Consider the following 24,298-nt stretch of genomic DNA (forward strand, 5'->3'; position numbering starts at 1 on the left):
CCCCCTTTTGTTTACAGAAAACTGAGAATTATAAATAATAACCCTTCATACACTACTCTAAAGCAGTGGTGAAATCCAATTTTTTTTTTACTACCGGTTCTGTGGGCGTAGCTTGGTGGGCGTGGCTTGGTGGGCATGGCAGGGGAAAGATACTGGAAAATCTCCATTCCCTCCCCACTCCTGGGGGAAGGATACTGCAAAATCTCCATTCCCTCCCCACTCCAGGGAAAGATACTGCAAAATCTCCATTCCCTCCCCACTCCAGGAGAAAGATACTGCAAAATCTCCATTCCCTCCCCACTCCAGGAGAAAGATACTGCAAAATCTCCATTCCCTCCCCACTCCTGGGGGAAGGATACTGCAAAATCTCCATTCCCTCCCCACTCCTGGGGGAAGGATACTGCAAAATCTCCATTCCCACCCCACTTCAGGGGAAAGATATTGCAAAAATCCCCATTCCCTCCCAACTCCTGGGGGAAGGATATTGCAAAATCTCCATTCCCTCCCCACTCCAGGGAAAGATACTGCAAAATCTCCATTCCCTCCCCACTCCAGGAGAAAGATACTGCAAAATCTCCATTCCCTCCCCACTCCAGAAGAAAGATACTGCAAAATCTCCATTCCCTCCCCACTCCTGGGGGAAGGATACTGCAAAATCTCCATTCCCTCCCCACTCCAGGAGAAAGATACTGCAAAATCTCCATTCCCACCCCACTTCAGGGGAAAGATATTGCAAAAATCCCCATTCCCTCCCAACTCCTGGGGGAAGGATATTGCAAAATCTCCATTCCCTCCCCACTCCAGATGAAAGATACTGCAAAATCTCCATTCCCACCCCACTCCAGGGGAAAGATACTGCAAAATCTCCATTCCCTTCCCACTCCTGGGGGAAGGATACTGCAAAATCTCCATTCCCACCCCACTCCAGATGAAAGATACTGCAAAATCTCCATTCCCACCCCACTCCAGGGGAAAGATATTGCAAAATCTCCATTCCCACCCCACTTCAGGGGAAAGATATTGCAAAAATCCTCATTCCCTCCCGACTCCTGGGGGAAGGATATTGCAAAATCTCCATTCCCACCCCACTCTGGGGCCAGCTAGAAGAGGTATTTGCCGGTTCTCCGAACTACTCAAAATTTCCACTACTGGTTCTCCAGAACCTGTCAGAACCTGCTGGATTTCACCCCTGCTCTAAAGACCTCCGAGTGAATTTTGAGAGCTGCCCAATGCACCCCCTCTTCACCCCTTCCTTCTCCCCAAGTGAGGCTGCCTGTTGCTCCCCTGAACGAGTTAACTCATCTGGGTCTTCCCTGCTTCCAAACAGGGTTTGTTTGGGAGTTGGAGGTAGAAAATATCCTAGGATGATTTTAGAAGCAAATATTGCTTGAGTTCATCCTTAGCTGCATTAGAGCTGGAATTAACGCCTTCCCAGAAAGAAGGACACCAAGAACAGGAATTCATACAGAGACATGCACACATGCCTCTATGATTATGACGATGATTATTTCTGTGATCTGAAGGTCTCGACAATTGGAAGTCAAGGGAGGCACACACGGATTTCAGGTTAGTTAATAAAATGCATGTTTTCCTGGGCAAGCAGAGGTCAGGGACGCCGGCAAGCAGCTGCTGGGGGGCCCAAGTCAATTCATTAATTTCCTCTCTGACCCCAGCTGCACGGGGCAAATTGAACTATTTATTAGCTAGTGCCCCTCCCAGGGTGGTGATCCATCAAACCCGGTTTCGCCTGACGGGCAAACAGGCCAATGAATTTAGCTTGTTTGGATATGCATAATGGTTGGGAATTGGGCCAGGGATGGGGTGTGGGAAGATGATGCTGATCCAGTTCTACAGAGGAATGATTGAGTCTGTCATCTGCACCTCCATAACTGTTCTTGGTTTGGTTCTGCAACCCAACAGAACAAACACAGACTTCAGAGGATAATTAAGGTAAGAGTAAAGGTTCCCCTCGCACATACCTGCTAGTCGTTCCCTAGCGACTAGCTGATCTCCGTTTCAAAGCCGAAGAGCCAGCACTGTCCAAAGACGTCTCCGTGGTCATGTGGCCGGCATGACTCAATGCCAAAGGCGCACGGAACGCTGTTCCCTTCCCACCAAAGGTGGTCCCTATTTTTCTACTTGCATTTTTTTTACGTGCTTTCGAACTGCTAGGTTGGCAGAAGCTGGGAGAAGTCACGGGAGCTCACCCCGTTATACGCGGCGCTAGGGATTCGAACCGCTGAACTGCCGACCTTTCGATCGACAAGCTCAGCGTCTTAGCCACTGAGCCACCGCAGAAAAAAACCATGGCTACCAACCTGCCTTCCATGGAGGACCTGTCTACTGCACGAGTCAAAAAGAGGGCTGGGAAAATCTCTACAGAGCCCTCGCATCCTGGACATAAAATTGTTTCAACTCCTACCCTCAAAACGAGGCTATAGAGCACTGCACACCAGAACAACTAGACACAAGGACAGTTTTTCCCCAAACACCATCACTCTGCTCAACAAATAATTCCCTCAACACTGTCAAACTATTTACTAAATCTGCATGACTATTACTATTAGTTTTCTCATCGTTCCCATCACCCACCTCCTCCCACTTATGACTGCATGACTGTAACTTTGTTCTTGCATCCTTACGATTTATATTGATTGTTTCCTAGTATGATTCGATTGCTTATTTGTACCCTATGACTACCACTAAGTGTTGTACCTAATGATTCTTGATGAATGTATCTTTTCTTTTATGTACACTGAGAGCATATGAATCAAAGACAAATTCCTTGTGTGTCCAATCACACTTGGCCAATAAAGAATTCTATTCTATTCTATTCTATTCTATTCTATTCTATTCTATTCTATTCTATTCTATTCTATTTGATTCGATTCTCTCTTCTCTTCTCTTCACTCTGTTCTGTTCTGTTCTGTTCTGTTCTGTTCTGTTCTGTTCTATTCTATTCTATTCTATTCTATTCTATTCTATTCTATTCTATTCTATTCTACTCTACTCTACTCTACTCTACTCTACTCTACTCTACTCTATTTATTGCATTCTCTGTTCCATTCCATTCCATTCCATTCTATCCTATCCTCTCTTCCTCTTCTCTTCTCTTTTCTCTTCTATTTCCTATTTCTCTTCTCTTCTCTTCGCTTCACTCTCTTCTCTTCTCTTCTCTTCTCTTTCCTCTTCCTTCCTCTTCTCTATTCTATTTCCTATTCCTCTTCTCTTCTATTTCCTGTTCTGTTCTGTTCTTCTCTTCTCTTCTCTTCTTGGAGCCAACAATAAATGAAGGACCCAAAAAATATATATCATGGTTTGGCTTCTAAGGAGGCCACCCGCAGCCTTGCTCAAGTTAGTTGGCCCTGCCCAAATTTGCTGTGGCTGCCACCAATGACAACCATCAAGGTTATTCATCCACTTGTTCTGTGATGTTTTATTTTCTCCTTTGCTGCAGCCACCTGCTACTGATCTCCTGCAGAATTCAAGAGGTTTTGAGGGATTCCCAGAAGACAGATCTTCCGGGAATCTTGCTCCTAAAAAAGGTCGGTGAGATCTCTCGGCAAGATCCCTCCTGGCCAGTAGTCCAAGCTCAAATAGAAAAAGGAGAGAGAGCAGGGGGAAAAAACAAAAGAAAACGAGCGGGCCCCTCAGGGCAATTGAGAGGGAAGGCCGAACTACATGTTACTCCCACCGAGAGAGCTCAACTCCAGAGATGTTTACCCAAAACTATTTTGGGAGGCGTTGACTAAGACAGAAGACTTTTTGCCGCCTGCCTTTTTATGGCTCCACGTTGTCTCTGCCACCCACACGTTGCTACACACATATGGACATTTTGGGGGGCCTTTGCCAGTCCTGAGCAACAAGCGCGGAAGACTCGGTAGATTGGGGGCATTGCGTGGAACTAGACGGGGGTGTGGAAGAGTTTGGAGTCACACAGGACTCTTTGTCAAGCAACAGATGGTCCTGCAAGATTCAGAAGCCCTTCCACAGCCTTAGCCTACGCAGGCTTCAAGCCGCAGGCGTCTCCTCCTTCTCAAAGTTTGGTTTTCGAGAAGCATCGCCACGAATGATCGTGTCTCATCCTTCTGTTTCGAGCTGGCCACTTAGATGTCGCTGGGAGCCCTGCCAGCATACCACAAAACTCTTTCCCCCCCATATCTTTGTGGCTGGGCCTCTCAGCCCAAAACAGGTATACTGCCACTACATAGGGAGGCTTTTGGTTTCTGGCTGAGACTTCCTGTGGGTTACGCCAATGATTCAGCCCTGCTCAAAAAGGCTCAACTGAACGCGTTTCGGAGATGCTCAAAGTAGACCACGGCAGAGGGAGGGGGAAAGAGAGAGAGAGAGAGATGAGAGAGAGAGGGGGGGGAGAAGGAAAGATGATAGATAGATAAGAGAGAGGGGAGAGAGAGATGAGAGAAAGAGAGAGAAGATGATAGAGAAGGAAAGAAGATAGAGAGAGAAGGAAGAGATAGATAGATAGATAGATAGATAGATAGATAGATGATAAAGAAAGAAATAGAGAGGGAGGAGAGGGGGAGAGAGAGAGGAGGGGGAGAGAGGGAGAAAGAGAGGGATAGAGAGAAAGAAGGTGATAGAGATGGATAGATAGATAGATAGATAGGTAGATAGATGAGAGGGGGGAGAGAGAGATGAGAGAAAGAGAGAGAAGATGATTATCTATCTATCCATCTCTTCGTTCTCTCACTATCTTCTTTCCTTCTCTAACGAAAGAAGATAGTGAAAGAAGGAAGAGATAGATAGATAGATAGATGATAGACAAACAAAGAAATAGAGAGAGGGAGAGAGAGGGAGAGAGGGATAGAGAGTAAGAGGGGGATGGATAGACAAAGAAAGAGAGAGAAGGAGAGAGAAAAAGAGGGTGATAGAGATAGAGATGGATGGATAGATAGATAGATAGATAGATAGATAGATAGAATGAGAGGGGGAGAGAGAGAGAAATAAAGATGAGAGATGAGGGGGAGGGAGGGAGGGGGAAGAGAGAGAGAGAGAGAGAGAGAGAGAGAGAGAGAGAGAGAGAGAGAAAGTTTGAGCGGGATTGAGAATTTGGAGAAGGCAACTGACGCTCCCCACACCATTGTCCCACCTCAGCCTACCCAATGCAGAGGGACTCTGCCCAACAACACCGACTGTGGAGCTGAGCATCAGTTGTGTGTGTGTATGTATGTATGTATGTGTGTGTCTGTGTGTGTGTGAGAGAGAGAGAGAGAGAGAGAGAGTTTTACTTTCATTCCAAACACATCAGCATAATTCTCTGCTCCCGGAGAGATGAAAGCAGGCTGGGAAGACACGTTTTTTTGGGGGGGAGGGGGCTTCTGCTCGACAGGAAAATGTTTACCTGCCTAAGCAGAAGATCCAGCCATCCTCCCCAATTACCTGGGGGATAAGCGCATCATCTGATCAGCCATCTTGGCGTAGTAGATCAAAGGGCCCGCAGCATTCAACCTCCGGTAGCGGGGGAGAGGGGAGGGGGGAAGCTCCTAAGTAGATAGGAAGGCATCTCCCTCGAGCTGATTAATATGCAAAGTTTGACTTGCCAAGGCAGGTTGCTGGCTTCCTTTTCTCACACAAAGCCACCGCCAGGCGTGTGACGCCCGGCTCCTGTATTTAGCGCCTGGTCACGGGACTCAACATTAAATGAAAACATTGGGGAAGGGAGAGACGGTTCAGGATTAGGCCAGGTCCCATCCGTCCAGACTCACCTGGGCAAAGACGAGGAATCACACCCGCTAAAAAAGAGACCACGCCCCCTCCCTCGATGCACCCCCCCAACTCCCCTTCCAAAGGGGGGGGACAAGTTATCACCGAAAAGCCCCCCTTCCTTGCCCCCTGCTTTGTTTCAACTCCTCCCCTCCCCACGCCTCCCAACGCCACAACACCGAGGGGGGACGGGGACGGGACAGGACGGGACGGGGACGGACACCTACAATTGTTGAGGAAAAGCAGGACGGCAAATCCCAGCGTGGAGGTGGCTAAGAGAATCAGGCAGATGTTACAAGGGATCATGAAGTAACGGACCACCAAGGATACTTTGTGCTGGTACATCCGGTCTCGGTCCAAGGAGCCCGGCCCCACGGGGTACTGGCAGGCGGTCATGCCGCGGATGGGGCTCCAGGCCCTCCCTGGGAGATCCAGGGCAGCGATTCCACAGTGCCCCCCTCCCCCCAAAAAAACCCTCAGCCTGCCCTCCTCCAAGACAGTCCTTCGCTAAGTAGTTTCGGGGACTTCCATCATGCCTGGAGCAGCTCTTAGCGTTCGGAAGGAAAGCCCGTCCTGAACCGGGACATCTTGAGGCTATAATCCAATGCTAGAGAGAAGCCAAGAGGGTTCAGGGAGGGGAACCCCTTCGGATGGATCCTAGGGTCACCCCAGAAGCTGTCCTGAGGATCAAGAGGTCGCTTTTAGCTCCACGAAAGAAAAGCCTCATGCCCAAAGCTCAAAGGCACCCCCATATTGGAAAAAGAGACACCCCCGAAGCAAAAACTCCGCTCAATCAGCTTTTGAAAGGTTGCTGCCGGAGGAAGAGGGGGGGAGAGAGAGAGAGGAGGGGGCTGGATAATGATTGTTTGGAGATCCGTCCACTTCACGCCAGGAAGGAAGGAAAACGGGGGTCCTTCTCCAGCCGAAGACGACAACGAGGGACGAAGCAAACGAAGCGTGCTAATTGAGTCTTCAGAAGTTCTCCAAAGGCGTGGCTCTCTTCATTAGGAAACCATCAACTTAGCGGCTTGAGCGGGTCCTCGTGTTACAACCGCTTGTTCCTGCCAGTCATTTAAAACCACAGGCGGGGTGGGGGGGACTCGGAAAAAAAAAAAGGCACGGAGCAGACAAACTGGGGAAAGAGGAGAAGGAGCCCCCCCCCCCGCCCGTGGGCCACTTCTAAGGTAAACCCAGAAAGCTAGCAGAGAATTTGGGAGATGGAGACAGGTTAAAGGGCCCAGGCAGCAGCCTCCATCCTCCCCCGTTGCCTCTTTCCACGGGATGGCAAAGCAAGAAGTGGGGGGGGGGGCTCGGCTGTGGGTTTCCTCCAGCACAACTGCCTCGATGCCTCTGGACTTCTCGGGAAAGCCGTTTCTGCATCCGATGGGACGAGCAAACAGGTCCGTCGACGTCTCCTTTGGACACCCCTCTCCTCGGGATGGTGAGCTGCAATTAAGGGAACGTCTGGGAATTAAAAAAAACGGACGGGCCTGAGCTGAAGACGTCCACGGAGTAGGGTGTCCAGCGATTTCGGGATGCAGCCTCTCCAAGCAACCGTACTGGGGGTGTGCCAGAGAGACCCAAGTTTCCTAAACCCCACGCGGGGTGGGGCGAGAAGTCAGCAAACGCCGGAACAATAAGAGAGGGGCATTCTTCGGCAGCGCCCCTGAGTCACCGGGGCGGCTTCGTCCTCCTTTTACCCAGCGCCAGCCGTCCCTCTGCAAACAGCTAGCAGCTGGACCATCCTTCTTCTCCGGCAAACAAAAGCCCAACCTCGTGAATGTTCGGTTGGCAGCCGGAGAAAGCAGCAGAACGAGGAAGGCGCCAGCCAGCGAGGGATGGAGAGGAAGGAACGGGAGGCACGCCACGCCACCGGGGTCTTCTCCTTCGCACAGCCGGGTTGGGGAAGCTGGAAAAAACAAAGGGAGAGAAGACAGCCAGGGAAGGGGGCAACGCCGGTCCTCCAGGCTTCTTGGAGATGGCGAGTGGTGGGTGGGGAAGCCCGTCCTCAGGCCAACCGGTCTCTGAAATCCAGAGGTCTTGATGCCGCCTTTTTCAAAGGCAGATCCGGAGTCAGTGGACACCTGTCCGCGTTTCCAGCGCGAGGAGAAGAGAGGGCTGGGTATGAATGCTCCATTCACTTGTTCCTGTTTCCCTGGAAGGCAGCGGAGAGAGAGCTTGTCCCCTCCCCTCCTTCCCACCCTCCCTCCCTCCCTCCCCAACCCGCCCGCCTGCCTGCCCCCCAACCCCGGCGTCTCATTTGCGAACTCAAGATGTTGAAAGGGGCGGAGGAGACAGTGTCAAAATTCATTATGTGTTTCTCTTCTTCCTTTCTTCCCTCCCTCTTTCTCTCTCTCTCTCTCTCTCTCTCTCTCTCTCTCCACTCCTCCGAGCTCTGCCTCTCGGCAGCACACGGTGATAGGTTCTTCCCCGCAGACAGACGCATCGCCGGAGCAGCTGATTTGGGGAACGCGAGGAGCCGGGAAGGAAGAAGGCAAAGAAGGAAGGAAGGAAAGAAAGAAAGAAAGAAAGACAGTGGTGTGATGGGAGAAGCAGCGCTGGACGGAGCTGTCTCGAGGTGCAAGCTGCATTGGGGGGTGTGGGGGCAGGAGAGACAAGGCAAGTTTTCAAGTTGTCTTGAAAAAATGGCATTTTCTTTCTGGAGCCGAGATTCGGGGCAATGAGTGAAGAATGGGGTAAAAAAAAAAATACCCCAAGCTGGCTCGAGTTTACGGAAGGACGCAGAGAAATTGGGTTCCCTCTTTAAGGCTGAAGTTGGTGGGTTTCCGAGAGAAATCTTCTTGGCTATTTTGGGGGAAAAAAAGGAGAGGTGGATTACTCTGCTTGGATCCATTGGGACTTTTCTATTCCTGCACGCACGCAGAAGTCCAGGGAAGGACGTCTGAGTCTCCCAAATCCATCTTCTTTGATCTTAACGAGACCAATTCCCCGAAAGCTTGTATCTGACCCAGATTTCCTCCGCTTCCCAAAAAGTCTTTAAAGACAAGAAGATACAGCTACGCATGACGAATCCCGACGACACTGGACAAAGGAGGCATGGCAGGATGTGTGAGGATGGGACCCCGGGAAGTATCCTGAGATGCCTTCAGAAGCCGCCAGCTGGAGTCTTTCTGCACCCAGAGATCGCCTTAAAAAACAAACATCAATCCAGATTTCCCAGGACTTCCCTTTGCCCACGAAGCAGAAGTGAGATTGATTCTCTTGTCCAATTTCAGATCGAATTTGGTGATGCTCCTGATGGAAGCACAAAAATCCAATGGTCCCATCCGGCCACTCAGCCTGGTCTTCATCGAGCCTTTTTATGTTTGTTTGTTTTTTTGTTTGTTTCAATCCCAAACTTGTGTGATGCTGAAGAAGTTGCTATGTGCAATTCCCAACAGAAAGAGAAGAGAACGAGACCAAGGGAAGAAGAAATGTCCACTTACAGAGAAAGGCGGCTCTGCCATCTCTGGAGACTCCTGGGGTTGAAATTGATTTCCCTGCATGTTGGACTAGATGGCCTCGTGCGGCCCCTTCCGTAATTATATAATTTTTATAAAAACAAGCCAGAGGAAGCGGCCTCATTTTTCTCCTTCTAATTGCCTGTTATTTCTCATCTGGCTGATGGGCATCTGGAAGTGGGCTCTTGTTGAAGATATTTAAACCCTGTTATTATTATTATTTTTTAATGGTGGCTCCCTGGAATAAGAGGTCCTAATTCTTCTCCTGTTGTTTTCCTATTCTAGTGGGTGTGGATGGGTGCGCAATGCATTGCTCTGGGGCATTATGGGGAATTAAACTAGGAGGAGGAAGAGCAGGAAAAGGAGAAAAAGGAGTAGGAAAAGGATAAAAAGGAGGAGGAAGAGGAAGAAGAGGAGGAGGAGAAAAAGGAGGAGGAAGAAGAGGAGGAAAAGGAGGAAAAGAGGAGGAGGAGGAAGAAGAACAGGAGGAAGAGGAGGAAGAAGAAGAAGAGGAGGAAGAAAAGGAGGAAGAGGAGGAAGAAGAAGAAGAGGAGGAGGAGGAAAAGGGGGAAGAGGAGAAGGAGGAAAAGGAGGAGGAAAAGGAGAAAAAGGAGGAAGAAGAGGAGGAGGAGGAAGAGGAGAAGGAGGAAGAGGATGAAAAGGGGGAAGAGGAGAAGGAGGAAAAGGTGGAAGAAGAAGAGGAGGAGGAAAAGGAGAAAAAGGAGGAGGAAGAGGAAGAGGAGGAGGAGGAAGAGGAAGAGGAGGAGGAGGAAGAAGAGGAGGAAAAGGAGGAAAAGGAGGAAAAGGAAGAGGAAGAGGAGGAGGAAGAAGAGGAGGAAGAGGAGGAAGAAGAGGAGGAGGAGAAAGAAAAGGAGGAAGAGGAGGAGGAGGAGGAGGAGGAGGAAAAGGGGGAAGAGGAGAAGGAGGAAAAGGAGGAAGAGGAAAAGGAGGAGGCGGAGGAGGAAGAGGAGGAGGATCAGCAGAACCTCTTTAAACAAGATTTGGAAGAGATTTGGAATTTTTTTTACCACCCAGACCTCACTTCACTCCCGTCAACCAAAATCTGGGAACAGAAAAGAAGTTCAGATCCGTAATAATAAACAAAAAATATTTTGAAAAGGGATTCTTGGGGCGGGGAGAGAGAGAAATATTAACCCCCCCCCCAAGACCAAAGTGGGGGGGGGAGAAGGACTTTAAACAGAAGCTCTATTCCTTGGGCTGAGAAGACTTCAAAAGTCGCTTTCCCTTTCCCTTGGAAAGGCTGGATCTAATCCAAAAGCTTTAAATTTCCCAGCCTTTTGGGTTCACCCAGGGGAAGGGGGAAAAAGAAAAAAAAGGGGAAAAAAAGAATTGAAAGGAAAGGGGGAGGAGGGAGGGACGGAGGGAGGGGAAGAAGAAAAGAATGAAAGTGGCAAACAATACATTTTGCATCCAGCAATGGTGCAAAGCCGGGACGCCAGACAGGAATCTGCTTTCCCCTCCCTTCCCTCCCCTCCCCTCCTCCTCAGCTCAATCAGGGCTCCTGCTGGGCCAAAGAAGAGGCATTTATGGCTTTATCCTTTTGCATGCCTTGGTCCTCTTTTCATGGGTTTTCGGAGAGGAGAAGCTGTCCCGTTGCAAATGGAGGCAACAGCTGGGAAAGGAGGGTGGGGGGGTGGGTGGAAGAAGGAATTTGGGCGATCCTTTTGGCCTTCAATCTTAAAATAAGACGCCTGGCAGATTGTCGTGCCGTGAATGCAAGGGAAAGAAAAGTTTTCCTTGACGCGCTAGCTTTCCTTACTGCGAGGAGGAGCTCCAGTTGCTTTTTTTTTTCTTTTTGCCTGCAAGACAAGCATCAAGAAGGCCGACGTAAGCCTTGCCGAGTCCTTCCGAGGCCGGTAAAACGAGGACCCAGATTGTTGGGGGGCAAAAGGCTGTCTCTGTAAACCGCTTAGAGAGGGATGTAAAAGCACTGCGAAGCGGTATATAAGTCTAAGGGCTATTGCTATTTTCCTCCCTCCCTCCCTTCCCGGTGGTTAGAATGCAGTATTGCAGGCTAACTCTGCCCACTGCCAGCAGTTCGATCCTGAACGACTGGCTCAAGGTTGACTCAGCCTTCTGTCCTTCCGAGGCCGGTAAAACGAGGACCCAGATTGTTGGGGGGCAAAAGGCTGACTCTGTAAACCGCTTAGAGAGGGATGTAAAAAAAGCACTGCGAAGTGGTATATAAGTTTAAGCGCTATTGCTATTTTCCTCCTTCCTTCCTTCCTTCCTCCATTTGCTCAACGGAGTTGGGAGTTGTAGCATGCAAGGCGTCCGTTGCTGACTCTAAAAGCAGTTTTCAACCACACTCCAGACGCCCTCTGGTGGTCACAACCACAATTGCCTGTTTGTTACCTCCGCAACCTCAGTTTACCGTAAAGAAATCCATCAAGGAATAAATCATACATTCTACCTTGTTTCCTTACTTCTGGAGGAGAACAGGCTCTGGACTCTCCACCGTGAAGGAGGGGGTGTTAAAATACAGGGAATCCTCAACTTACAACAGCTCATTGTCTGTTCGAAGTTTACGACGGCGCTGAAAAAAGTCACTCGGGATCCCTTTTCACATTTACGACCGTTGAGCATACCCCCGTCACATGATCGAAATTCCAACACTTGCCGACTGACTCATACTGATGACCGTTGTGGTGTCCCGGGGTCGCGCGATTCCCCCTTTTTGGGGACCTTCTGCCGAGCAAAGTCAGCCCGATTCGCTTAACGACCGTCTGGCTAATTTACCAACTGCGGTGAATCACTTTAACAAACGTGGCAAGACAAGTCGTAAAACGGGACTCGAAAACGCACTGAACTAATCGTCTCCCTTAGCAACATAAATTTTGGGGTTCAATTGTGGTCATAAGTCGAGGACTACAGTACTGCCTAATAATTTAGGAAAGCAAAGGCCACGAATAAAGAAGGGGGAAAAAAAACAATTAACCACATATAAGAGAGACGCAGTAGCTCAGTGGCTAAGAGACGTGAGCTTGTCGATCGAAAGGTCGGCAGTTCAGCGGTTCGAATCCCGGGCGCCGCGTAACGGGGGTGAGCTCCCGTGACTTGTCCCAGCTTCTGCCAACCTAGCAGTTCAAAAGCACGTAAAAAAAATACAAGTAGAAAAATAGGGACCACCTTTGGTGGGAAGGTAACAGCGTTCCGTGCGCCTTTGGCGTTGAGTCATGCCGGCCACATGACCACGGAGACGTCTTCGGACAGCGCTGGCTCTTCGGCTTTCAAATGGAGATGAGCACCGCCCCCTAGAGTCGGGAACGACTAGCACATATGTGCGAGGGGAACCTTTACCTTTAAGAGAGACAGGTGGATCACGAAAAAAACCTTGTAATTGCCCATTACATTTAGAATGGAATGGAATGGAATGGAATGGAAGGGAAGGGAAGGGAAGGGAAGGGAAGAGAAGAGAAGAGAAGAGAAGAGAAGAGAAGAGAAGAGAAGAGAAGAGAAGAGAAGAGAAGAGAAGAGAAGAGAAGAGTTGGAAGGGACCTTGGAGGTCTTCTAGTCCAACCCCCTGCTTAGGCAGGAAACCCTACACCACTTTAGACAAATGGTTGTCCAACCTCTTCTTAAAAACTTCCATTTAGACTGCATTAAAGTTATAAAAGGCCTTTGGAAGCCGGCAATCGCTAAATTTTCTTCACTCAGAAAGAGGTAATGATATTTCTTCCTTCACGCTCCCAAAAAAAAACAAACCCCAAACCAAACTTCTACTCGGTATTTCAAGCTTTCCATCAAACCCTGTTTCTCCTGTTGAGCAGTTCTTTTGCCCAAAAAGATTACTACCGATAGTCCTCATTTAGCGTCCATTTGCAATGCCCAGGCTGGTGAAAAAAACTCAACTTTGCAATCACGTGGGCAATTTTCGCAAAGCCAAGCCAAGCTGAGCTAAATTCGTACGCCCGGTTGCGGTTCTACATAGTGACCGCTTCGCTTAATGACCGAGTTGCCAATTGTGGCCGCTAAACGAGGATGAAATTAATGCACCTGTCAGAGAAACCACATTCCTGAAGGGGGAAAAACAAGTGTTATAAAGGCACTGCTCTTTATTGATTCTCTAGCTCTTAAGCTGCAACCTTAAACACTCAAAGAGCCACTTGGACTTGTTTCCCACAGAAAAGAAAACACCGGGAGCCACAAAAACCTTCCCGTGCCTGACTATTTCCTGAGCGGCCACAAAACTAGCATATGTAGTTGAATTAAATGTTCTGTTTTCTTCGGAAACTTTTCTTTTCTTGCATTTATCCATGGTTGGCCTACCCGGGGATTGAAAAGCTCAATAAATCGCGTGCCGGCGGGTGTCGCACATTGGCGGTTGTGATGCATATTTTGAGTGACAGAGTGATGAAAGAGCCACATGCGGCTCCAGAGCCACAGGTTGCTGACTCCTGTTCTAGCTCAACTTTAAATCTTGGTGACTTTAAAAAACTTGTGGACTTCAGCTCCCAGAATTCCCCACTCGGCTAGGGAATTCTGGGAGCTGAAGTCCACAAGCCTTAAGGTGGCCAAGATTGTACACCCCCTGGTCTAACTGGATGATGATGGAAACACACTGCAGCACACCTGGCCTAGCCACAAAGCTGGGCTTAAACCGTTTAAAAAGGGAGATAGGAAAAAGCCAATTTAACTGATTAAATGGGGCCAACAGACTAGGATTCTTTCTTAAGACCTCGGAACAAAGGAAGGGGAGGAAAAAGCTAAAACAAAACAGATGGTACCATTTGAAGATGACAGAACGGAAGCTTTGTGCTTGGCCTCTCCCGCACAATAACCTCTGTGTTTCCCCAAAAAAAGAAAGCCAGCCTACTCCGTTACATCCCTTGAAAGCTTTTTCCCCACCATCCTGCCAGCGAGCCTATATCGGAGAAAAAAAAAATCCATTTATGTTCCTGATTCGAACCCGAATTTAAAAAGCCTGCAGTCCAACAATGAACGCTAAATATATTTAATGGCCCCTGTTCGGAGAGGCTAAGCTGAAAAGGTGACCTGTCTGTGTTATTACCGTGTTTCCCCAAAAATAAGACCCAGTCTTATATATATATTTTTTTTGACCCCACGAAATAAGTGCTTGGGCTTATTTTTGGGGAGGTCTTATTATTTGTGTAGAGTTTCCTGTCTCAGTAGGGGGTTGGACTAGAAGACCTCCAAGGTCCCTTCCAACTCTGTTATTCTATTCTATTCTATTCTATTCTATTCTATTCCATTCTATTCCATTCCATTCCATTCCATTCTTCATTCCAATATTCTATTCTATTCTATTCCTATTATTTTCCATTCCATTATTCTCTTCTCTTCTCTTCTTCCTTATTCCTATTATTTTCCATTCCATTATTCTCTTCTCTTCTCTTCTTCCTTATTCCTATTATTTTCCATTCCATTCCATTCCATTCCATTCCTCTCTTCCCTTCTCTTCTCCTCTTCCTTATTCCTATTATTTTCCATTCCATTATTCTCTTCTCTTCTCTTCTCTTCTCTCCTCTTCTCCTCTTCCTTATTCCTATTATTTTCCATTCCATTATTCTCTTCTCTTCTCTTCTTCCTTATTCCTATTATTTTCCATTCCATTCCATTCCATTCCATTCCTCTCTTCCCTTCTCTTCTCCTCTTCCTTATTCCTATTATTTTCCATTCCATTATTCTCTTCTCTTCTCTTCTCTTCTCTCCTCTTCTCCTCTTCCTTATTCCTATTATTTTCCATTCCATTATTCTCTTCTCTTCTCTTCTTCTCTCCTCTTCTTTATTCCTATTATTTTCCTTTCCATTCCATTCCATTCCATTCCATTCCATTCCATTCCATTCCTCTCTTTTCTTCTCCTCTTCCTTATTCCTATTATTTTCCATTCCATTATTCTCTTCTCTTCTCTTCTCTTCTCTTCTCTTCTCTTGCACATGGAGCAAGAGAATAATAATGGCATATAAATCAAATTTTTAAAAAAAAAAACCAAAAAAAGGAGAAGTTTTGCTGGTCCTTCCACAAATATTTTTTTTTTAAATCTATTCTCTGTACAGCTGTTTTCAAGACGGAGTCCTCTTTTATGGCATCAATTGTACCGGAGCTGAAGTTAAGTCCCCTTTTTTATTACGGTTTAGAGCAGGGACTCAACCCATATTTATTTTCACAACTCTCTTAAAAGCCACTTTTTTTTTTACAGCTGGGGCTTTGCGTTAATGCCGTTTTTATGAAATGCGTGGCTCGCAAGCCGTCCACCAAGGAGCAAGGCAAATAAAACATCCCAATAAATAGAGATGCACCCCTCGAGGTGGTTTGGAAGCCTCCGCTTCTTTCCCTCCAGGATCCCACCAAATCTGAATGTTTAAAAAACCATCTCCTTAAAAGCACAGGATTGCTAATGGGGCCTTGACCTGAAAGGTCTTTGGGGAGGCCCAGCTCCAGCAATTCCTCCATCCCCACTTGCCTCCGGAGCCAAAAAAAAATAAAAATAAAATCCCTTAAAGTGGATGTTATTATACAGGATCCCGCAAGACAGCTGTGGCCTTCTCCCATTAGCTGCTAATTGAAGGAAATTGGCATGTGATTTTATTTTATTTAAATAATAGGATAAAAGGCTGCCCATTGTCAAAACAGGGCCAACTTGGAGATTAGCTTAAAAGAAGGGTCAGGAGCAACGACCGTGACATCTGAGTAATATAATACATCCTAATTAAAAAGAAACGTGGGCCAAAATAGAGCTCAACCTTAGCTTCCTGGACTGTATATTCGGGAAGACAACCAGATAACAGAGTTGGAAGGGATTTTGGAGGTCTTCTAGTCCAAATCTCAAGCAGGAAACCCGATACCACTTCAGACAAATGGTTGCCCAGTCTCTTCTTAAAAACCTCCAGTGTTGGAGCACATCCACAACTTCTGGAGGCAAGGAGTTCCACTGGTTAATTGTTCCCACTCTCTGGAAATTTCTCCTTAGTTCTAAGGTTGGTTGCAAATTATGCACGAGGGTAAGAGAGTCAGGGACATCTGGACCTCTGAAGTGAGCCCACCTGGAGACGCTAGGCGAAAAGACCAAGGTAGGACCCAAAAGTGCTGTGTTTTTTTTTTCAAGAGGCAACTGAACTTTCTGGTTTTTCTTTGAAGAGGTTTCGCTTCTTGTCCCAGAAGCTTTTTCAGCTCTGAAGAAGATGCCATCCAGTCAGAGCTGAAGAAGCCTCCCTCCTTCCCTCTCTCTGCCTCTTCCTCCTCCAAACCCCACTCCCTTCTAGCACTGATAATGTTACCTAGTTTGGTAATGAAACGTCTACCCCCCAAAAATCACCAAGCTCAAAAAACACCAAGGAATACACAGTCCTTCCATCCCTCTCTCCTTCCCTTCCCTTCTCCCTACTTGGAATATTGCATCTAATAAACGAACAGTATCCTTTTCCTTGTACTAGACAATACTGCCACCGTGTGGCCATTCAGAGATCTTACAACTAAAGCAGAGTTGGCAAACCAACGGGCAAGAATACAGGTAGTCCTCATCTTATGACCAAAGTTGAGCCCCAAATTTCCCTTGCTAAACAAAGCAGCCGTTTAAGGGAGGTTTTGCCCCGTTTTGCGACCTGCTAAGCGAATCATCGCAGTCGTTTGAGCGAATCGCTCAGTGAGTATGGCTTCCCCCCGTTTTGCTTTGCTCCAGTTAGGTCGCTGTTAACGTCGAAACGGTCACTAAACAAACGGTCGTAAGTCAAGGACTAGCGGCAAACAGCGCCTGCAAGCCACAAAAGCTGGAGCAAAAGGTCGTCAAACCCCATGGAGAAGAGTGAAAAGTAAAAAGTTTTGTGGCTTGTAGGAAAAAAAAAAAAAAAAAGAGGGAGCCACCAAAAAGTGGGGAATGCAGGTCTGATCCCCGGAGATGGCATAGGATTACGTGCAGGGCAGAAATTAAAATAGGATGATGTCAGCACTTCAAGCTGCATTTACTCTAGTGCTGACATAAGAAGGAGAAGCGGAGGCGTCTAGAAAGGGATGTTTGACTTTTCACCTACTTATTTTCCCTGGAGATAATATCCCCTAGGAGATGGGAGGGGAGGGGGGAAATTCCTTTGAGCTGGAGCGATAGATTAGGGGTAGAATGACTTGGCCAATGAGTGCAGGGGAGTGGGGAACGGAAAGGGAGGGTTTGGGGTCTGGAAGTCAGTGTTGGCTTCGATGAGTTGGAGGTAGAATGTCGTGCTTAATAAATGGGAATTTTTCTTCAAAGACTTTGTTTGAAATGCAATTTATTTGAGACGACCTCGAAACCTGACAGATAACAGGCCACAGATGATCATATATCAAGAATTGGCATCACATAAGGATCTAAGGGACGTGGTGGCTCAGTGGCTAAGATGCTGAGCTTGTCAATTGAAAGGTCGGCAGTTCAGTGGTTCGAATCCCTAGTGCCGTGTAATGGAATGAACTCCCGTGATTTGTCCCAGCTTCTGCCAACCTAGCAGTTCGAAAGCACGTAAAAAAATGCAAGTAGAAAAATAGAGACCACCTTATTGTGGGAAGATAACAGCGTCCCATGGGCCTTTGGCGTTGAGTCATGCCGGCCACATGACCATGGAGACGTCTTCGGACAGCGCTGTCTCTTCGGCTTTGAAACGGAGATGAGCACCGCCCCCTAGAGTCGGGAACGATTCTATTCTATTCCATTCCATATTCTGTTCTGTTCTGTTCCGTTCCATCCAATCCCATATTCTATTCTATTCTATTCTATTCTATTCTATTCTATTCTATTCTATTCTATTCATTCTATCCTGTCCTATCCTATCCTATCCTATCCTATCCTATCCTATCCTATCCTGTCCTATCCTATCCTATCCTGTCCTGTCTTTAGAATAGAATATCAGAGATGGAAGGGACCTTGGAGGTCTTCTAGTCCAACCAAAATCTTATCATGCATTTCTGTATGGCTTCTTAATAATAAATCAGCCATCCCATTTTTCTAGACACGATACAAGAAAATCCTAAAGTTTGTTATAGAACAATACAAACGTGTGTGTGTGTGTGTGTGTGTGTGTGTGTGTGTGTTTTGCATGAAAATTGTGCTCTTTTACCCTTGTTAATACAGTGCACACAGCCCTGGAATGCGAGGAGGTAGAAGAATTGTGAATACAGGCAATCCTCGATTTACAACCATTCGTTTAATGACCGTTTGAAGTTACTCAGACTCGTGACCATTGCAGCATCCCCATGGTGATGCAATCAAAATTTCTGGTATAAATACGAGGATTGCCCTGTTCTGGGGGTGGGGGTAGGGGTGGGTCATGTGTTTTGCTTAACAACCATGGCAAAAGAGGTCATAAAATGAGGCGTGACTCACTTAACGGCAGCCTTGCTTAGCCTTTGGAAATGTTGGACTCAATTGTTTTTCTTCAAAGACTTTGTTTGAAATGCAATTTATTTGAGACGACCTCAAAACTTGACAGCCGTAAGTCTAAGAGTGCCGGTTAATTGAGGAAAAGAGAAGATAGGAAAAAGGTACGTTCTGCTTCATAGCCACCAGGGGGCAGTATTGGACAATACTTTTTCCAGAAAGACAGTTCAAAGGGGGCTGCTGATGGGCTTCCAGGGGGAGGGGAGGGGGGGAAGAAGGGATTGGGGGAGAGTGACAAGAGAGCCAGAAAAAAACTTTTATTTGGTCCTCTGGAAAAACACCAGTGAGATGCAGTTTCCCACATTTATCCTTCCTCTAAAAAGAAGTTTATTTATTTATTTGTTTATTAGTTCGATTTATATGCCGCCCTTCTCCGGAGACTCAGGGTGGCTTACAATGCTTTTAAGCAATAGCCTTCATACTTTTGTATAGACCTGCTTAGTAGGGCTTTCGCCCCCACCCCCAAAGCGGTGTTCTTTTTTTTATACAAAGTCAGCTTATTGCCCCCCACAATCCGGGTCCTCGTTTTACCTACCTCGAAAGGATGGAAGGCTGAGTCAACCTTGAGCCTGGTGAGATTCGAACTCACAGTAATTGCAGGCAGCTGGCAGCTAAATACTACTTTAACAGTAGTTTAGTCCACTGCACCACCAGGCTCTATTCTATTCTATTCTATTCTATTCTATTCTATTCTATTCCTATTCTCTTCTCTTCCCCTTCTCTTCTATTCCTCTTCTCTTCTATTGTATTCTCTTCCTCTTCTCTTCTATTGTATTCTTTTCTCTTCTCTTCTATTCCTCTTCTCTTCTATTATATTCTCTTCTCTTCTATTCCTCTTCTCTTCTCTTCTCTTCTATTCCTCTTCTCTTCTATTCCTCTTCTCTTCTATTATATTCTCTTCTCTTCTATTCCTCTTCTCTTCTCTTCTCTTCTATTCCTCTTCTCTTCTATTCCTCTTCTCTTCTATTGTATTCTCTTCTCTTCTCTTCTATTGTATTCTTTTCTCTTCTCTTCTATTCCTCTTCTCTTCTATTATATTCTCTTCTCTTCTATTCCTCTTCTCTTCTCTTCTCTTCTATTCCTCTTCTCTTCTATTCCTCCTCTTCTCTTCCTCTTCTCTTCTATTGTATTCTCTTCCTCTTCTCTTCTATTGTATTCTTTTCTCTTCTCTTCTATTCCTCTTCTCTTCTATTGTATTCTTTTCTCTTCTCTTCTATTCCTCTTCTCTTCTCTTCTATTCCTCTTCTCTTCTATTCCTCTTCTCTTCTATTACTCTTCTCTTCTCTTCTCTTCTCTTCTATTCCTCTTCTCTTCTATTCCTCTTCTCTTCTATTGTATTCTCTTCTCTTCTCCTTCTCTTCTCTTCCTCTTCTCTTTTATTGTATTCTCTTCCTCTTCCTCTTCCTCTTCCTCTTCCTCTTCCTCTTCCTCTTCCTCTTCTCTTCTCTTCTCTTCTAATATGGTTTCCCTGCATTCGTCTGCTTCACATGAGCCACCAGGGGGCAGCGTTTCCTCCTTGCAGCCCTTTACACAGGAAGGAACGAGCCACCAGGGGGGAAAAAAAATGCCAGTTTGCATGCTAGGCATAGCTTGGCAGAGCAAGGCAGATTCCAAATTCTTGTCTCGCATGTTGGCCGTCTCTGACTCCGGAAGATCAAAGGAGCCGCTGGTATCCTATACCCGGTTCATCAAAGCCCGCTCGGCCAGGGCAGGCGGAACTGAGCCGGACGCCTCAGAGAAACCCACAACATTGGGATGTCCAGAGAAGAACAAGCTTTGTTGCAAACGGGAGTAGGAAAGGGTGGGTGGGGGGAGAATGGACTCCGCTGCCCTCATATCCTCCACCCACACTCCACCACCGAATTTCCACCCTCTTGTGCAAAAGGATCCATTCAGGAGCTTGGCAGGCCCTAAATGGATTGTCCCTTTGCCAACAACACACAACGAGCCGCAAAAGGAGGGGGCAAAGAGAGTGTCCAAAGAAGGCAAGGGCAGTGTGTCTGTGTGTCTTTGTGTGTGTTTGTGTGTTTGCATCACAAGGGAGGCCTTTTTTTTTTTTTTTACAATTTTCCAGCTTGCAGCGTTGAGACTGTGTCAAATGAATTCCTCAAAAGACCCCAATCAAACAACAAGAACAACAACAAGAACAACAATTCTTGAAAGGCGAAAAGAACTTCTATCCATCAATCCATGGAACAGAAGTTGCCTTCGGAAGGTGTGGGAGCTTCATCACTGGAGGCTTTCAAGAAGAGACCGGAGTGCCATCGGTCAAAAATGGTTGTAGGGTCTCCTGCTTGGGCAGGCGGGAGGGTTGGACTAAATGACCTCCAAGGTCCCTTCCGACTCTGTTAGTCTGATCTGATCAACCATCTTTAAATCTTCCTTCCCCTCACCCATCCATCCATCATCCTTGAACCTTCCTTCCTCTTCAGCTATTTTTCCTTCCTTCCTTCCTTCCTTCCTTCCTTCCTTCCTTCCTTCCCTCCGTCCTTCCTCCTTCAGCCATTTTTCCTTCCTTCCTTCCTCCTTCAGCTATTTTTCTTTCCTTCCTTCCTTCCATCCCTCCCTCCTTCCACTATTTTTCCTTCCTTCCTTCCTTCCTTCCCTCCTCATTCAGCTATTTTTCCTTCCTTCCTTCCTTTCTTCCTTCCCTCCGTCCTCCTTCAGCTATTTTTCCTTCCTTCCTTCCTTCCTTCTTTCCTTCCCTCCCTCCCTCCTCCTTCAGCTATTTTTCCTTCCTTCCTTCCTTCCTTCCTTCCCTCCCTCCCTCCCTCCCTCCCTCCCTCCTCATTCAGCTATTTTTCCTTCCTTCCTTCCTTTCTTCCTTCCTTCCCTCCCTCCTCCTTCAGTTATTTTTCCTTCCTTCCTTCCTTCCTTCCTTCCTTCCTTCCTTCCTTCCTTTCTTCCTTCCTTCCTTCCTTCCCTCCCTCCCTCCCTCCCGTCTGGATCTATCTATCTATCTATCTATCTATCTATCTATCTATCTATCTATCCATCCACACACACATTCATAATCTATTTTTACCCAGAACTATTAAAGACTATTCCTGGAACCACACACCAGCACAGAAATCTAGTTTCGGGGATCTCTGTGCATCAATGAATAAACTCAACTCGAGTGAAAGTTCAATTCGTGGTGGGCTTCTCCATCATAGCAAGCACACGGTGACCCCCTCCCACCCCCATTTAATTCAATCCAACTCACGGCTGCAGCCTGTCTTTGCCTCCCCCTCTCCTCCCCCTACAATTTGGACTGGTTGGGAAGAGAGAGACTTCTACTCAGGCCCGGCCCCACACCCGCCCATCCTCCCTATGGGGCAGAATTCAGAACAGGTGGCCCCCAGCCTTGGATGTATATCCCCCCCCAAGCTTGTGTGTCCCCCCCCCCCCGAGCGCTTCTGTTGGTACAGCACGTAACCAAACCCGGCATCTGAGTAAAGCTAGGCGGGACCGGGATTCCCTCTGCCTTGCAAAAGAATTGCCAAAGAACAGGATACAACCTTGAGGAAGCGGGAAGGGGGGGGAAACCCCTTTGCCCAGGGTGCCAAGTGGCTCGGAAAACCGATCCGGCCACGAAGGGAAGCTGACTCCCAAGGCCGTCGACGTCGTGGTGGGGGCACGAGGGAGCTTCTCACCGTGACCCCAAGGCCTTTTTGGGGCAGAGGGGCAGGGGAAGCGTGCCCAGGCGGTGACGCAACGGGTCGGCAACCCGACTCCCGCTTCCCGTGCGGCGGGCCCTGGGGTTGGATTTAAAGCAGCTTATAATATCCCGTAACACGAAGGGGCTATTTTGGGGGAAGGGGAGGGGAGGGAAGGGGAGATAATATTCTTTGAACCTGCGAGGGGGGGGAATCCTCGGCAAGTGGGATGAGCCTGCAGGAACTGCCCCTCCTGGGGGGTTACAGGAGAGAGAGACAGATTAACAGAGTTGGAAGGGACCTAGTAGGTCATCTAGTCCAACCCCCGCCCGAGGAGGAGACCCTACACCCGTGAGGGCGAACCTGTGGCACGCGGAGCCCTCTCTGTGGGCACGTGCACCGTCGTCAGCTGTTGTTCTGGTTTCCGGCACGCACATGCACGCCGGACAGCTGGTTTTCACAGGTGCCGGAGCACCAGAAAACAGCCTGAAAATGGCCCGGAAAAAGGCGAAAAAACAGGCCGTTTTTTCAGGCTGTTTTCGGGCTGTTTTTTCAGGCTGTTTTCAGGGCATTTTTTCAGGCTGTTTTCAGGCTGTTTTTAAAGGCTGTTTTCAGGCTGTTTTCAGGTCATTTTCTGGGCTGTTTTCAGGCTGTTTTCAGGCCGTTTTTTCAGGCTGTTTTCAGGCCATTTTTCAGGCTGTTTTCAGGCCGTTTTGGTGGGCGCAACAGCGAGCGAGGCGGCACCCATAATGCAGTGTGTGTCCCCTGCATATACACATACCCCCAAACACACAACCTGCGTATGTGCACACGAACACCCTGCCCCCTACGCATTTGCACAAGGGGTGGGATTCAAAAATTTTAGCCACCTGCACCCCAGCTAGGCGGGGAGGTTGTTTTTGCCCTCCCCAGGCTCCGGAGGCTTTTCTTGAGCCTCCAGGAGGGTGAAAACAGCCTCCCCCAGGCTCCAGAGGCCCTCCAGAGGCCGGACGTGGCCTGTTTCCACACTTCCAGAACACGCGAGCCGCTCCCCCCGTGTTCACCCCCACCCCCTGCACGTGCATACATGCGCATCTCCCACATGCACCCCGCCCCCTACGCATCAGCTGCCTGGCGAAAGGCGCTTGTGGGCATGCGCAGTGGACCTGAGCTGGGTGACGGCTCGCGTGCCCACAGAGACAGCTCTACATGCCAGCTGTGGCACTTGTGTCATAGGTATCGCCATCCTGGGACTAGATGATCTTCAAGACCCCTTCCAAATTTACATGCAATGCTGTACTTCTTCTCTCCCCCGTCCCCCGCCACGGTCCCCCCATCCTATCGTTCTTCCCAATAGAGTCTTGGTGGCGCAGCGGACTAAAGTGCTGTTAATTAGCACTTAGCTGCCAGTTGCCTGCAATTACTGCGAGTTCGAATCTCACCAGGCTCAAGGTTGACTCAGCCATCCATCCTTTCGAGGTAGGTAAAATGAGGACCCGGATTGTGGGGGCAATAAGCTGACTTTGTATAAAAAAGAACACTGCTTAGGGGGGACCAAAAGCCCTACTAAGCAGGTATATACAAAAGTATGAAGGCTATTGCTTAACGCATTGTAAGCCGCCCTGAGTCTCCGGAGAAGGGCGGCATATAAATCGAATCAATCAATCAATCATTCCTTTCTGTTTTGGGGAGAAAACGGTGAGCAGCATGGTTACGTTTTCCCTATGAGGCTGTCTGCTTTGAAGTTATTTTAAATTGAAATTATCTGAGGTTGTTTTTTTTTTCCCCCAGGAGCTCGTCGTCCAATTGTTAAGCACGAGGAGGAATCACTCACAAACTCTTTCAGCCGTCCGTCTCTCCCGGGAGCCCATCTGAATTGTTGTTAAATGAGTCATGAAATGGACATGATAACAAAAACGTGAAATTTCTCCTGCCCAGCCTGAAGATTAGGCTTCCTTGTACTTTTAGGGGGTAAGGGAGCGCACACGCAAAAAAATAATAATCTGACTTTTATCAAACACACCAGTTCAAAATCAATGAAACCGTGGGCTGAATTGATAAGAGAGCTTCACGCCAACCACTTAAGTGTCCTCCTGCACGAAGCATCAAT

General features: G+C 47.7%; 1 protein-coding gene across 3 annotated transcripts in view; it reads right to left on the reverse strand.

Moving 5' to 3' along the window:
• AGRN (agrin) overlaps positions 1–24,298 on the reverse strand; it is a 211,255-nt gene that overhangs the window by 137,207 nt on the left and 49,750 nt on the right. Inside the window, exon 1 of one of the 3 annotated variants that reach the window (XM_060694175.2) lies at positions 5,952–6,191. The exons of the other annotated variants lie outside the window; for them this stretch is intronic. Coding sequence (XP_060550158.2) covers positions 5,952–6,120 — 169 coding nt within the window. The 5' untranslated portion in view covers positions 6,121–6,191. Of the gene's footprint in view, positions 1–5,951; positions 6,192–24,298 lie in introns of those variants that run through there. 3 annotated transcript variants of the gene reach the window in all.

The sequence above is a fragment of the Pantherophis guttatus genome, chromosome 15 (assembly GCF_059756535.1).
Source record: "Pantherophis guttatus breed Tessera chromosome 15, ASM5975653v1, whole genome shotgun sequence".
NCBI lineage: Eukaryota > Metazoa > Chordata > Lepidosauria > Squamata > Colubridae > Pantherophis > Pantherophis guttatus.